Source organism: Phaseolus vulgaris, chromosome 8 (genome assembly GCF_051622355.1).
Source record: "Phaseolus vulgaris cultivar YP4 chromosome 8, ASM5162235v1, whole genome shotgun sequence".
NCBI lineage: Eukaryota > Viridiplantae > Streptophyta > Magnoliopsida > Fabales > Fabaceae > Phaseolus > Phaseolus vulgaris.
The window spans coordinates 44368222-44384633 of NC_143505.1; the positions used below are offsets into that span (position 1 = coordinate 44368222).

Here is a 16412-nt window from a genome sequence, read left to right on the forward strand (position 1 = left end):
GTCTTGGAGTGCATGACAGGATTGGCAGCCATAAGAACAACTCCTAGATTATCAGAGTATATTGTAGGAGGAGAGAAAACTTGTCGGAGTTATGTTAGAAGGGATTGAATCCATAACAACTCGGCAAGAACAGCAACAACACTTTGATACTCAGCTTCTGTAGTGCTCCGAGAGACCACCTTTTGTTTTTGAGAAGACCATGAGATAAGATTCTTTCCCAAGTAGACACAGTAGCCAGTTGTGGAGCGTCTATCATCCAAATCAGTTGCCCAATCAGCATCACTGAAACCCATTATGGATGATGTAGAACTGGGATGAAGACGGAGACCATGCGCAGTGGTGCCAGCAACATATCTTAGAATCCGTTTCACAGCTTTCCAGTGGTGTTCTTGAGGAGCATGCATGAACTGACAGACTTTGTTCACAGAAAAAGCAAGTTCAGGACGTGTGATAGTGAGATATTGAAGTGCTCCAACAGTAGATCTGTAAACAGTGGGATCTGGAACGACTGTGCTACCATCTTTAGTTAACCGCAAAGAAGAAATCATTGGTGTGGGCTGGGATTTGGCATGAAGCATATCCGTTTGCAGCAGAAGATCATTTGCATATTTTTCCTGAGACAAGAATAAACTACCATCTGGTAGTGATGAGACCTGAACACCAAGAAAATAATGCAATATTCCAAGATCTTTTAAAGGAAAACAGTTTGTAGGGCAAAAATAAATTTTTGAATTACATTAGATGAGTTACCAGTAATAAGAATGTCATCAACATAGATAAGAATGAGTAAGACATTACCATCCCAGAACTTTATGAACAGAGAAGAATCACTTTTAGAAGATTGAAAACCCATCTGTGTAAGAGTGTGATGAAGCTTCTGAAACCAGGACCGAGGAGCTTGTTTTAGACCATATATAGCTTTGTTCAGTTTGCATACATGTTGAGGATGCGCATATGAAACAAAACCAGGTGGTTGAGCCATGTATACATGTTCTTGCAAGTCTCCATGCAAAAAAGCATTGTCAATGTCTATTTGATGTAGTGGCCAATTGTGGGAAACAACTAAAACAAGAACAATTCGAATTGTTGTAGGTCGAACAACAGGGCTGAATGTGTCACTATAATCCAGACCAGGAACCTGAGTAAAGCCTTTTGCTACAAGGCGTGCTTTGTTGCGATGAAAAGTCCCATCAGCATGCAACTTGCGTTTGAAAATCCACTTGCACCCAACGACACTCGCACCAAGAGGATGAGGCATTAGAGTCCAAGTGTTATTAGTTATAAGCGCATTATATTCAGATTGCATTGCTTTAAACCAGTTTGAATCAGATAAAGCTTGTTTATAACCAAGGGGTTCAACAGATGATGTACTAACCTGATATATTTTGGGTTTGAACACACCAGCTTTGGAACGAGTCACCATGGGATGATTGTTGATGATAGAATCTGAAGCAGGTGGAGAAGAAAGAGACTCCATAGATTCACAAGATATAGGTGCAGTGGTGCAAGCAGGAGCAGCAGAATTATTATTATTATTAGGAGCAGAATTATTATTAGGAGCATATGGTAAAGAGGTGGATGAAGGAATAACAGTGAGGGGCACATTAGAATGAGTAGAAGATGACAAATCAGAATCAATAGAGAAAGGATTATTTGTAAGAGAAAAAGGAAAAACAGTTTCATTAAAGATGACATGGCGTGAGATAATTGTCTTACCAGAAGGCATCAAGCAAAGGTACCCTTTATGATTGGAATCATATCCCAAAAACAGACATATAAAAGCATGATATTCAAATTTATGATGATTATACGGTCTAAGCAAAGGATAACAAGCACAACCAAAGACTTTAAAAAATTCATAAGTGGGTTTTTTGTTAAAAAAAACTTCATTAGGTGTACGATTGTTAAGCACAGAAGATGGTAAGTGATTAATAATAGTAGTTGCAGTAAGAAAAGCTTCTCCCCAAAACTTATAAGGTAAAGAGGCAGTTGATAATAAGGCTAAACCTGTCTCAACAACATGTCTATGTTTTCTTTCAATTGAGCCATTTTGCTCATGTGTGTGAGGACAAGTTAGCCTATGTTGTATCCCATTATTATGCAAGGAAGGTGTAAGAGCAAGAAATTCCTTAGCATTATCCGTTTGTAAGCTTTTTAATATGCATCCAATTTGTTTTTCAGCAAAAATTTTAAAACGCTGGAAAACTGAAAAAACTTGAGATTTAGAGGATATGAGATAAAGCCATGTAAAGCGCGAATAAGCATCAAGAAAGGCTAAGTAATACCGAGATCCATTAGAAGAATAGTATGGAGAAGGACCCCATATATCAGCAAATACAAGTTCAAGAGGACAAGTATAAACAGTTTCAGAATCATGAAAAGGTAATTGGTGATGTTTAGCAATAGTACAATTTTCACAAAAAACGGAGTGTTTAAGACATGGTACGTTGCACAATTTCATTACTCTAGTAACAGTGTTATAGGAAGCATGACCAAGGCGATTATGCCATAGTTGAAACTTAGAACACATAGAATTAACACTAATATTGCATACAAAAGGTTTGAGTTTGTGAATAAACGAAGGAAACACATAAAGACCATCTTTAAGTTTTCCTTATAGAATGATCCGCTTTGTATCCTGTTGTTTGACAAGGCAGTAATCAGAATAGAATTCAAAGAAGACATTATTGTCTTTAGCAAACTTAGAAACACTTATAAGATTTTTGGTGATGTTTGGAACATGAAGAAGTTGATGAAGATGAACGACAGTGTTATGGTGAGGAGTAATATAAGTGGCAGAGCCAATGTGAGTAATAGGAGTACCTGAACCATTACCTAACTTTACATCCTCGGTGCCATTATAATTGGCTTTGGTGGTAAAAGCATTGAAGTCACTTGTGAGATGATGTGTAGCACCGCTGTCAGGATACCAGAGAGGATCGGTGACCGTAGATGGTACTCCCAAAATAGATGGTTCAGCAGATTCATTCGCTGAAGCAAAAAATTCAGTAGCATTAGCATTGATAGAGGTATTTGAATCGGTGTCATACCTTTGCCAACAACGGAGAGCTGTGTGACCCATCTTTCCACAGATTTGGCACTGAGTCTTGAAATTAGGGTTTCTGTTTGACGCTCCAGAAATTCGATTTGACACTCCAGAGAAGCGATTTGGGGGTCGTCCACCACGGCGACCACCTCTGTGAGTTTGATTCATCCATGGTTTGTTGTATGTGGGGTTTGACGGTTGCCAAGAAGCTATTGAAAGATGTGCTTGAACAATACCAGAATCCAACAATCGATGTTTGTCAAAACGCTCCTCTTGGGCAAGCAGAAGAGCCTCAATGTCTTCCACTGTGTATGGATCGATGCGAGAGGTGACGGAAGTAATGAAACCGTCATATTCGTCAGGTAAGCCGTCCAGAATAGCTTCGATTTGATCATCGATCGAGATTGGGGCACCGACAACGACAATTGTATCCACGATTTTCTTTTGATCAAGAAGATAGGTGGAAATGGAGCGATCTTTCTTAGGATTGCGTAATTGTACCTTGAGTTTCTTAATTTTGGCTCGAGTCTGAGTGGCATAATACGTATGCAGTTTATTCCAGATTTGATACGCTCTGTGAAGACCCACCATTTTCGTCAAGATTGGCATTGTCATGGACGCGAGAAGCCAGGCAACGAGAAGGTGATCCTGTTGCTGATGCCGAAGAAAAAGAGGATTAAGGGTGGGCGATTTTGAATTTTCAGCAGTGAGAAATTCTGGGGGTGATGAAGACTCCTCCAAGAACCGTGAAAGATTGAGACCATGTACAGTGGCAGTGACTTGTTGCTGCCAGAGAAGAAAGTTATCATCTTCCAATTTCAATGAAATTGGAGTAGAGAAAGTATGAGGTGTGAAGGAGGAAACACCAGAAAATTTTTCAAGATTGGTACCCGAAGAAGAAGAAGATGAAGAAGGGGAAGACATGATGAAAAAAAAAAAGCTCTGTATACCATGTGAAGAGAGAGGAAGATAAAGGGTAAAAGAGTAAAACAGAGTGAGAGTTTGAGAAAAGGAAAAATGTATATCAAATATTCATATCAAAGATTACAATTACAAGTGTATATAAAGGAGTTATAACCAATAGGTGGTTACAACAGAAAAGACTAAAAAGCAGTGAGATATATTATCCCTTTACACACTTTCCAAACATGTTTTGACTGTATGTTTAAAAAAAAATTCAATTTTGTTACAATTAAAAAAAATCAGTTTAGACATGTTTTTGACACTTTACTTGAGTATAATTGTAGATTTATATTGTTCTGATACTTAGTTGAATAATTTTTTTACACAATTATCATAAAAAAGTTAAAAAAAATAAAAGAAAAAATAATAATTTATATATATATGTTATAAGATTCACAACATTGTTTTTCAAAGATTTGATTCCATCTGTTATTTTAATTATTAAGATATATGTTTTACAAAATTCTATTGTAAAGGTTTATTATAGGAAATGATAAAATAAAGTAAATTATTTTTTTATATCAAGAATTATATAAATCTGAATTCTTATTAGAGATGTTTTTCATGTTGATTGTACATATTAGTGGCAGTGTTGTCTTATATTTTGGAGTTTATGTAATTTTCGTATCCAATATCATTATCAAATTGATAATTTATAGGATGGTAGTTTATTGTGTTCTTTGTTGATTTATACTAAAGATTATATTTCATACCATGATACTCTATGTCCTTTGGTTGTTTATACCAAAAAAAATTAAATTGAGTTTGAATTAACAATATTATTTTCTTTAATAACGTTTTTGTTTGTTTTCTTATTTGTACTTTTAGTCTAGATAAATACACTACTTCTCAAAATATTTTGATTTTCATTAAATGTTTTAGATTTTTAAAATGTTAGAGCATTTTAAACTGTATGTGATAAAACTTATTGACTTTTTTTTAAAGTACCATTGTCTCAATAGTTTTAAAAATAAGTAAGACCATTAAATCTAATGGGCTTTTAAAGAAAATGATAAGCATGAAATGAGATTAAATAACAAAATTTCTAAAAGGAGTTGAAATTTTAAAATTAAATAAGACAATATTTTAAAATAAGAAAGGTAGTTGGAGAGAAATATATAGAATGAAAATTGTTAGACATACCTAACACCTATGGATATCCTGAACTGCCCAAATTCCATGGATATAGTTGTTGGTCTCTCTCCTAGAAGAGTGAATGGACATAAAAATTCTGAGTGAGGATGAGTTAACAAGATAATAGTGTTCTCTTAGTGTCATGATCACAAGTGCCCTCTTAGTGTCCATGATTCATAAGTCCCTGACAATGAAAACACGTGAAGGCTTGGAGAAACAGCAAAACTGCAACGTTAGGAAATTTGAGAAACTATATTCTTGTGGTTGTGCATCACTGCTGCTTCTCTTGACCAATTTATATTTTCTCTTTGCTTTCAGTTAAAGATATTGAAATGAGCACATTACGTCCGTATCAATCTAGGTGATACTTAGAATTTCATGTCTCAAATCCCCATAAATAAATTTAACCTCTCAGTGACAAAACATAGCACTAACTAAATAGTGTTAACTAAATATTGATACTACAATATGCCTCACAATCATTATCCACAACTCAAAGGTTGCATTACCGAGAGAAAAAGAACATTTGAAATAAAAGAATCAACATGACACCACTCAGAAAGTTGCAGATGCAGATGCTCATAAAGTAATGAAGGAAGAACATAATTTAATGAAAACAATATAGATTACATCCAAGAAGGAGCACAACAAAATACTATGCTTAAGAACAGGTTATCTGATACCACTCTTTCTTGGAGAATACAAATACAGCCTAATGATAAGACTAATAAGCAAAAAAATAGTGTAGACTAAAAAGAGAGAAGAACTATCAAGAAAATTGATCATCTGAAATCAGGAGAAGTGTATTCCAGCTTTGTTAAACAGAGAAAGCAGGTATAAGAACTCCTGCAATGTGAGCTTGGAAGACCTCTTTTCTTCAAAATCTCCTTCTTTTAGAACACCCAAAACCTTGTCCTTGAATTCAGATTGCACCTCATCAGTTTCCCCATCCTCAACTTCCATTTCGTCATCATCTGCTTCATCATCATCCATCTCCATACCTTGATCGTCACCAAAACTAGCCAAGTCTGTTTTGGTATCCGCTTCCTTCAGTGAATCTTTTTGCCCAAGTTCCAGCGCCCGCACAGTTCTGTAGTTCTTTTCAAGCAAGGAGATCACACTCTTCTGCCTAAATATTGAACCAAGTGTTTTGTTCTTCCTGTTGAAACAAATTCGCAAAAACCCATCCCACTCCTTTAGCTTAACTTCTATACGAGGTTTCCTGGGCTCAATTCGCACTACAGAGGAATCAACCTTGGGAGGGGGCCTAAAGTTGTTTCTTCCAACTTTGAGGAGGTGGAAAACTCGAGCATGGAGTTGAGTGTTCACCGTAAGACGACAATATAGTTTATCACCAGGCTGAGCAACCAGTCTCATGGCAAACTCTCTCTGGAACATTATGATTGCAGCCCTAAATACAGGCTGGTGATTGAGTAACTTGAATGTGAGAGGAGAAGATATTTGGTATGGAATGTTTGCAACACATATGTCAAAATAAGGAAGTTCGGTCCTCAGCACATCACCTTGAATAACCTGAAACCATGAAAAAATAAAAAAGAACATAATACAAAAGCATGTTAGTAAAATCAGGGACCAAGAAGATCTTACAGTAAGTATCCATGTTATAAAACAAATAAGTTGTAAGTAAGCTCTTCCAAACAGATTCTGTGTTCACCATGCATCAACTTAATGCATATAAGTCATTGAAAATAAGCACTTGAAATATGCGTACTAAACGGTTCTCATGGGCTACCCTAAAAAACTCATTCAAACATACTAACCCAGATTTTAAAAAACCAGTCACACCCACTATTTCCACTATTTTGAGAAAAAAGGTTCAGGTTTTTGGGGTCACTGACCGCTATGGTTACAGTTGTCCACAATTTCCCATAGTAACAAGCATTACAACATAATCGCAACTGTGACCACAATTTGAATCCTTAAATAACCTCTACCAAATGGACTTCTAAGTGTTTCTCACACAACATCACCGAGTTTCAAACAAAAGAATCTCATTCCTTCATACGCTTCAAACAAAAGATTGTACGATGTCGTTTCGCTTCCCCTTTTTCCCAGTCACTGTAACTTGGCGTTTCTGGTTATTTTAAATTTTTACAGAAAAAATTGACAATTCACACTTTGAAATAATTTTCTTCAAAACAAGAGTGGGTGAAAACTGAAACAGAAAGTGAAATTACTCTTTGTTTTCATACAGTGAGGCGATTGGAGTGAGGAGTTCCCTGGAACCGTCGCTGGAGCTCGAGAACCATGCGGGGATCGATCTCGACGGCGATGACCTTCTTGGCCGCTTCTAGAAGCTTCTTTGTAAGGTTTCCTGTGCCGGGACCAATCTCAAGAACGACGTCAGTGGGTTTTACGCCGGATTTCTGCACAATGGAGTCGACGAGCAAAGGATTCTTGAGAATGTGCTGTCCCTTCGATTTGTGGAAGGAGATTCCTCCTTGGTACGGCATGTGCTGCGGCGCCTTCGCCTTCTCCTTCTTCGCTTTCCCACCCGCCATTGAAACTCGCTGCACTGTTTTGGTTCAAAGACGCACGCAGGAATACGGAGTGAGATATTGAATTAGGGTTTTTCTCTCAGAAAATATTAATAAGTTACTGTTTTAGATTATTTTTTCTAAATTTTCTATTTTATTTTAATTATTTTGTTATTTTATAATTTTAATAATTAACAAGGTAATTCTATAATTTTAAGAATTATATTATGATATAAGTGTGCAAATAATAAGATTATTTATTCAAATTTTAATATTAAACATAAATATATATAATAATAAATAAATAAAATATTTCGTTAATATTAATAAAAAAATTGTACTTAAAGTTAAGTTATAGTTTCAAAACACATATTTTCTTTACATTTTAATAAAATTATATCCAAACCTACTAAGATTTTTAAATAAATATTAATATTTATACGTAATGGAAATTTCCTTTATAACCATTTTTATTTTATTTTACTATTATAACAACATTTTATTCTATTAAATTATTTTGGACATTTTGTAATTTCACATAGAATAAATAAAAAACTTCATCCTCGATTACAATAATCAACCAAAAATCTACAATAACCACTTCTTAACGTTTCCTTTTCATTCGTCTCAGTATAATTCTCTCAACTTGATTTTTGGGCTCATCAGGGTTTCTCTATGTTCGTTGTATTTCTCTTCTTCCTCAATCTCTTCAAATCTCTTTGCCCCTTTCTCCATCTTGCCGCTCGGTTCTTCTCAAATGGCCTAAAGTAACTTTTATTTGCCTACTCCTCTACCCTCCTCATGCTCATCTCCCAAAAATTGAACGCAAAACTTCCCTTTTTGTTTTTTTTATTATTATTTTGGATTTCTGTTTGCTTGGTTAACGAAGGCCTTTATCTTTTTCTTTCTTGGATGTGCATTTCAGGAATGGAAAAAACTTACATGCTTATTGTTTTGTCCTTGTTAAGCACTATTAGGTCAAGTGAGTAGAAGAGAGAGAAAGGGCTTATATTTCATTATGTATATAGAAAAGTAAGTATTACATAAGGCGTAAGGGTATATATAGGAATACCCATGCAATTACGTAAAGGTCATTCTGTTATACACTTAACATCCCCCCGTAAGCTTATGGTTGAAGTAGGGACAACCTTGAGCTTATTTCAAACCCGAAGAAAACTGACTCCATACACAGGCTTGGTGAGCAGATCAACAACTTGGTAGCGGGCTGGGATGTGAAACAGCTGATCCTGCTTAGTTTGGACATTGTCCCTAACAAAGTGAAGGTATAACCCAAAGTGTTTAGACTTAGAGTGCATGACAGGATTAACACTTAGAAGGACAGCACCCAGATTGTCAGAGTAGATTCGAGGGATGGACGTGGGTATTTGAAGTTCGTGAAGAAGCGACCGGAGCCAGAGGAGTTCAGCCATGACTGCAGCGATGGCACGATATTCAGCTTCAGTGCTACTCCGGGAAACGCATTTTTGCTTGTGTGTGGACCATGCGATCAGATTGGAACCAAGATAAACATAGAACCCTGTGGTGGACTTGCGATCATCAAGGTCGGCAGCCCAATCTGCATCGGCAAAGGCTAGGACATTCGAGGTAGAGGTACGGTGAAGAAGGAGACCATGGTGAACAGTGCCAGCAAGATACCGTAGAATACGTTTAACAGCTTGCCAGTGATGATTTTGGGGAGCATGCATGAACTGTGCAACCTTGTTGACCGAGTAGGAGAGTTCAGGACGAGTGACAAGGAGGTACTGGAGAATGCCAACGACTGACCGATAGAGAGTGGGATCATGAAAAGCCATAGACGAGTTTTGTTGAAGACGAACAGTGGAGATCATGGGTGTGGGTTGCGGATTGGAGGAGACCATGGTGGTTTTATGAAGGAGCTCACAAATGTACTGTGACTGAGACAAATGCATGTCACCTGTGGAGGTACGTGTAACTTGGATACCCAGAAAATGATGTAGATTACCAAGATCTTTTAATGCAAAGTAGGAATGGAGGCTGGAAATGAGCGTAGTGATGGCAGAGAGAGAGGACCCAGTGATCAGAATATCATCTACATAAACAAGAACCAGAAGAGTGTGTGAAGAAGTAAAACGAACAAACAAGGAGGTATCACTCTTTGTAGGTGTGAAGCCAAGGGTATGTAATGTATTACTTAGCTTGAGAAACCAAGAGCGAGGGGCTTGTTTCATCCCGTAGATGGCTTTGTAAAGCCGACATACGAGATGCGGATTTGCAGAAACGAAACCAGGGGGTTGTTGCATGTAAACGCATTCACTAAGATCACCGTTAAGAAAAGCATTATTGACATCAACTTGACAGACAGGCCAACTTGAAGTGACAGCATGGGCGAGCACAAGACGTATGGTAGTGTGACGAACCACAGGGCTAAAGGTCTCGGCATAGTCAAACCCGTGCGTTTGATGAAAGCCTTTTGCCACGAGACGAGCTTTACACCGATGAAACGAGCCGTCTGCATGTAGCTTAGTTTTAAAAACCCACTTGCACCCAACCAGCGATGCATTGGGAGGGAGAGTAGTTAAGGTCCAAGTGTTGTTAGAGAGCAAAGCAGTGTATTCTTCTTACATAGCAATAGACCAAAGCGGGGAAGCAAGGGCAGTTTTGACAGAAGATGGAATGTGAGGAATGTTAGGAAGAGAGGAGAGATACACCTTTGGTTTGTGAGTGCCAACCTTTGCTCGAGTAACCATCGGATGAACGTTGGTCGTAGTGGAGACAGGGAGCAGTGCAGAGGACGCAGAAGTATCAGTGGGAGGACCAGTAGGGGGAACCTCAGGAGCAACATCAGGAGGTGCAGCAGGAGGTGAGGCAGGGGGGTAGCAGGAGGAGGATGAAACGGCACAATGGTGAGTGAGGGAGTGGAAGAAACAATAGGCAAGATATTACCTGATGAAACAGCAAAGGGAAGCGATTGTGCATTATAGGGAAAGTGAGATTCATTGAAAATAACATTGCGAGAGATAATAGTTTTTCCATCTGCAGTTAGGCAAATATAACCAGCACGGTGAAGACTGTAACCAAGGAAAAAACAACACTGAGAACGAAAAGCAAATTTACGTGTGTTATAGGGGCGAAGATTAGGGTAACAAGCGCAACCAAAAACCTTAAAGTGAGCGTAATTAGGAGTGGTGTGAAAAAGTTTATGATGAGGCGTGTCACCTTGTATAAGAGGAGAGGGAAGAACATTAATAATATGAACTGCAGAAATAAAAGCCTCAGCCCAAAATTTTAGGGGAAGATGAGCATGAGCAAGCAACGCTAAACCCATGTCCACAATATGGCGGTGCTTTCTTTCCACATAACCATTTTGTTGGTGCGTGTAAGGGCATGTTAGGCGGTGATGTATACCATGCTGTTGAAGAAAAGGAGTTAAGGCAAGAAATTCACGTGCATTATCAGTTTGCAGATTACAAATTTTATGGCCAGTTTGGTTTTCAACTAGAGCTTTAAATTTTTTGAAAGCATGCGAAACCTGAGACTTGGTATGCAGAACATAAATCCATGTAAATTTGGTAAAAGCATCAAGAAAAGACACATAATATCGAGCTCCATTAGAAGCAGGCACATAAACAGGACCCCAAATATCAGTATACACAAGTTGTAATGGAGCAGTATAGACAGTTAAAGTAGTGGGATAAGGAAACTGATGACACTTAGCACGCGCACAGGCAGCACAAAAATGAAGATCATGTTTTACAGAGATATTACAAGACGAAAGAATTTGCTTTAAGGGTGTTAAATGGCAATGACCAAAACGTTGATGCCAAAGGTTGATAGTGGCACTGTTTCCAGTAAAAGAAAGAGAATTAGCAGAGTATTGTGATGAAGCCTTTAAGCCAGGAAAGGTGCACAACCCATCTTTAAGAGTTCCTTGAAGAAGGACTTGCTTCGTATCCTGATGCACAACATAACACGAGTGAGGGTAAAATATAAAGAAAACATTGTTATCACGAGAGAATTTTGAGACACTTAGAAGGTTTTTTGTGATATCAGGCACGAGCAAAAGGTCGTTTAAATGAAGGGACGTACTGTGAGTACCAGAGGATAAAGAAGTAGAACCAATATGGGAGATGCACAAACCTTTTCCATTACCCATTTTAACCATTTCAGAACCTGCATAGTGTTGTTTATCGGAATAAACAGAAGAAGAGTTGGTGATGTGGTGAGTAGCGCCACTATCCGGATACCACAGAGGGTCATCCATGGAGGAAGGCGCACCAAGTATGGACGCGTCACTAGGAACACAATCCTGAGAAGAAAAAGAGGAATAATTGGCCGTCATATTGTTAGACGAAGAATGATGATACCGTTGCCAACACACATCCGCAGAGTGGCCATGCTTTTTGCAGATTTGACAAACAGGGCGAAGCGAGACCCAAGAGTCAGTATGCGAGGGTCTGTAGTTGGAAAGACATCCTGAATTCAAAGGAGCATGCATGACGCCACGACCACCACGAGAGCCACCAGGCTTGCGGTGAGATTTGCCATTGGTGGAACGCGTAGGAGTCCACATAGCAACATCAGCGGTGGGCGGAACAGTGAGATGATCAACCTGAAGATGTTTAGCGAGACGCTCTTCTTGAGCTAATAAGAGAGCTTCAATTTCATTAATAGTGTACGCCTCTTTGCGGGACATGATGGATGCAACAAAAGGGTCAAAATCAGCAGAAAGTCCATCTAGAATTGTTTCAACATGATCTTCAACAGAAACAGGGGCTCCTATGGCAGCAAGAAGATCAACGGTCTTCTTGATATCCAAGAGATAGGTGGAAACAGAGCGCTCATTCTTGGGGTTCTTGAGACGCAATCTGAACTTCTTGATCTGTGCACGTGTGTTGGCAGCGAAATAGGTGTGAAGAACATCCCAAATCTCAGCGGAGGAGTGAAGACCCACCATCTTGGTGAGGAACGGTGTGGTCATGGAAGCTAACATCCAAGCCACGAGCAAACTATCTTGCTGTTTGTACCCATCAGTGGTTGCAAGGACCTGCTGCTTCCACAGCAAAAAAATTTCTTCAGACAGTTTCAACGAAATCGATGTGGTAAAGAAGTGAGGGGAAGGAAAAGAAGAGGAAGAAGAAGAAGAAACTGTGGATGTAGCGGAAGACATGACAGAAAAGAAAAACAGGGAGCTCTTGATACCATATTAGGTCAAGTGAGTAGAAGAGAGAGTAAGGGCTTATATTTTCATTATGTATATAGAAAAGTAAGTATTACATAAGGCGTAAGGGTATATATAGGAATACCCATGCAGTTACGTAAAGGTCATTCTGTTATACACTTAACAAGCACCAAACCCACAAAAAGTTGAAAATATTGATATATTTATTTAGCAACAACAATAATGATTATTTGGGTATTGTTTCTATCATTAAAGGGGTTTTGTCTTTGTCAGAACCTCCTTTGGAGAATTGTTTATTCCAATTTATTTTTAAATTATTATTTTGTACTCACTTGAAGTGTGCATTTTTCCATTGGAAAAAATGGGGAAGGTGAGAAAACCAAACTTACTTACTCCATTACCAATGGAAATGAAAGTAATAAAAGAGGCTTTAAAGTAATAAAAGAAGTTGAAAAAGGTGAATGATGTTTGTATTGAATGTATAACAACAAATACTATATACACTAATAATTGTTTTGTATTTTTTTTTTTCACTTTTATTTTATAACTCTCATTAATAATAAAATAATAAAATATAAATGAATAACAAATCCCAAACTTGATTTACAAGAAATGATATACATATTATTGACATCTATAACAATGTACAAAGTGATTATTTTTTTTTACGTAAATATTTTCCAATTTTATCTTCTTTGAAAATTTGAATTTTAAAAGTTTAGAGAAATTTGAATTAAAAAAAAATCTTATAATTTTATCCTTTAAATAACTACGTATTCTAAATTCAAATCATTCTTCTTCCCAATAAAAGATAACAGTAATAAAATTAACAGTAATGTTGTTTGTACATAAATCTTTTCCAATTTTATCTTATTTAAATTTAGAGAAATTTGAATTAGAAAAAAAAAATCTTATAATTTTATCTTTTAAATAACTAAGTTTTCCAAATTCAAATAATTCTTTCCAATAAAAAATAACATACCCAATAAAAAGAAAAATTATCTATATCACATTATAACTGTTTTTCTTACACAAATTTATTCCTATTTTATTATTATTAATATTTTATTTTATTAATTTATTTTGATTAATTTGTCATTTCAGTAATTTTTTAGAAATAGTGTATTTATTATCACGTTATTACTTAGAAAGAGTATATTTTTATTAATATTTTATTTTTTTAGTTAATTTTATTATTTTAAACTTAACCAGTTTTTCAGTTTTAAAAATTTATTTTATTTATAGTCACTTAATTAGAGATAGAGAATTGAACTACTTTATTTGGAGAATAAAAAAATCATAGTTAATTGTTTTTCAGTTTTAAACTACTTTTCTTCTATATTTTTTAATTTAAAAATATTTGAAAATTTACTGTAACTACTATATTGAGAATGTTTTCCTTAAAAAAAATATATAAGTAGATGTGGTTAGATAATTTAAGTTCATTTTCATATATAATTTTATATTGTTAATATAAGTTTAGAAATAATAATATTATTTATTTAAATTTAATATTAAACACATATACATATAAATGAAAAAATAAAAAATGCCGATAGATAGGAGCTCTCACGCCTGTGTATTGCGGCTAGTTTGTATAATGTTAATAATCACATTTATATCTCTTGTATTTTAGTAAAGCAACTCTTTTTTATTTAATACAAAATACGGTATTAACTAAAACTTATATAAAATCGTGAAAATTAAAAATTAAGTTTTAAAATATAAATAATAAATATGTTTTATAGAAAAATTGAATAGTTTAATTTTTATATATTAAAAATATAATAAAAATTATAGTGACACTAAATTATAAATTATCTTATAAAGATAATATTTTGAAAATATATTTTTTAATACAAGATAAATAAATAGATATAATAAATAATATACTATCCCTTTTTATATTGAATGAAAAATAAAAATAATATATATAAAGATATTTTCTTTTAACTTTTATTTTATTTTATTCCAATTTTATCTTTATACTTATATTTTATTTTATTATTTAAAAAATATATGAAATGAGATATTTGTCATTTTATGACTTCTTTATTTTTACAAACTAAATTTTAAATTTTAAATTTTTGAATTTTGAATTATCACTCCTCTTTTCACTTATTCAACTAAACATTAGTGAATCATTTTTCCCATAAGTGTAACTGTGTGTAATGATACTGGAAAAAAAAAAAGTTTCATGCTTTCAACAAAAAAAACTATTTCATTCTTCTTAGTTATGCACATTCTCTTCTTCACTCTACCAAACTTCTTTGTTACATTTAACAAAAATTCTTATTAAAGAAAGACACATTGAAGGAGAAGATGAAAATTTTACCAAAAATGTTGTTTATAAAGATATTTTATTATCTTAAAAAATCAGATATTGTTCATTTTATTTATGCGTGACACATAAAGATAAGTATATGTGAATATTCTATTTACACTATTTGTTACTAGCGGGAACAGAGCACTGATGTGCCAGTGTATCCACATTTTTTATTTTTATCATTTATATATAATTATATTTAATATTAAAATTGAATAAATGATATTATTATTCACACACTTATATTATCAATATAAATTTATAGTTCATTTTAATAAATACGAATACATGTAAAAAGACACATAAATTTCATCGAATTAAATAAATTTTTACAATGTAGATTGCCACCAATAAAAATAAAAACATAGCATTGAGCACTAATAACATTTTTGTTACCTGCAATTTTTATTGATTGAGTCAAATGTCAAATAGATGTCAATCTCATTTCTGAAACAATATTTCTCATATAAATAATGTTTTTTCTCTTTTCTCTATAATTTCTTCTTCGTGCATTCATTTTTTCTTTCTATTTTCAACATTTAGTTTTCAAATTTGTGTTTGTTGTTCTTGTGTTGATATTTTATCACTTATATTTTTCATTTTGTTATGTAATCTATTAAAATGTGAAAAAATAATAAACATTAAAAATATATTTAAAAAATTATAAAAATTAAATATTTATATTTACTTTTAATTAGAAAATTTTAAAATTCTAAATAAATTTTTTACATAACATTATATAATGTTTTAGTATTATTTTTTTTTATAAAACTACAGTAAAGAAAATTAAGTTAGTAAATAATAATACAAACATAGAAGGGTATTGATATATTAATTTCAAGTAAATTTCATATTTGTTAACAATATTAGGTTTTATCTGCAAAGGAACTTATGTAATATTTCTTTATCATAAAATTAAGAAAGAAAAAAAGAGAAAACATCCGAAATATGAAATAGATCAATTTTAAATACAAATGATAACATTATAAAAGACTTTCTGTAACTGATTTTATAAGACTGTTTTTGTCTATAAAAAAACACACATATTACAACACAATAAAAATTGAAAATTTATAACTATTAATAAAACATAAAAAACATACTATCAATTTATTCCTAATCTTTATTCCTCTTTCCAATTGTTTTCTGTCTTTCTACTTATTAATTTTATTATAATTTTGTTTGTAATATGTCACTTTTCCACAAAATCAAGATGTTGTTACAAAATTTTAGATTAGTTAATTATCATCAAAACAATACACAACTGATATTATCAATTTTCTT

General features: G+C 34.3%; 1 protein-coding gene across 1 annotated transcript; it reads right to left on the reverse strand.

Annotated features, from left to right (window-relative positions):
• Positions 1 to 5730: 5730 nt before the first annotated feature.
• On the reverse strand, positions 5731 to 7735 carry LOC137825469 (ribosomal RNA small subunit methyltransferase). The gene is made up of 2 exons (XM_068631135.2): positions 7357 to 7735; positions 5731 to 6676 (listed from the first exon to the last, which is right to left on the reverse strand). Exons 1-2 carry the CDS (start codon positions 7663 to 7665, stop codon positions 5936 to 5938), a joined length of 1050 nt encoding a protein of 349 aa, XP_068487236.1. The 5' UTR covers positions 7666 to 7735; the 3' UTR covers positions 5731 to 5935.
• Between the last annotated feature and the right edge of the window lie 8677 nt (positions 7736 to 16412).

What these genes read in the sequence shown, in the direction of transcription:
- LOC137825469 (XM_068631135.2), bottom strand. Translation starts at nt 7,665, where the DNA reads ATGGCGGGTGGGAAAGCGAAGAAGGAGAAGGCGAAGGCGCCGCAGCAC. An exon ending in CTCACTCCAATCGCCTCACT is followed by an intron (nt 6,677 to 7,356) that starts GTATGAAAACAA and finishes TCATGGTTTCAG; the next exon opens with GTTATTCAAGGTGATGTGCT.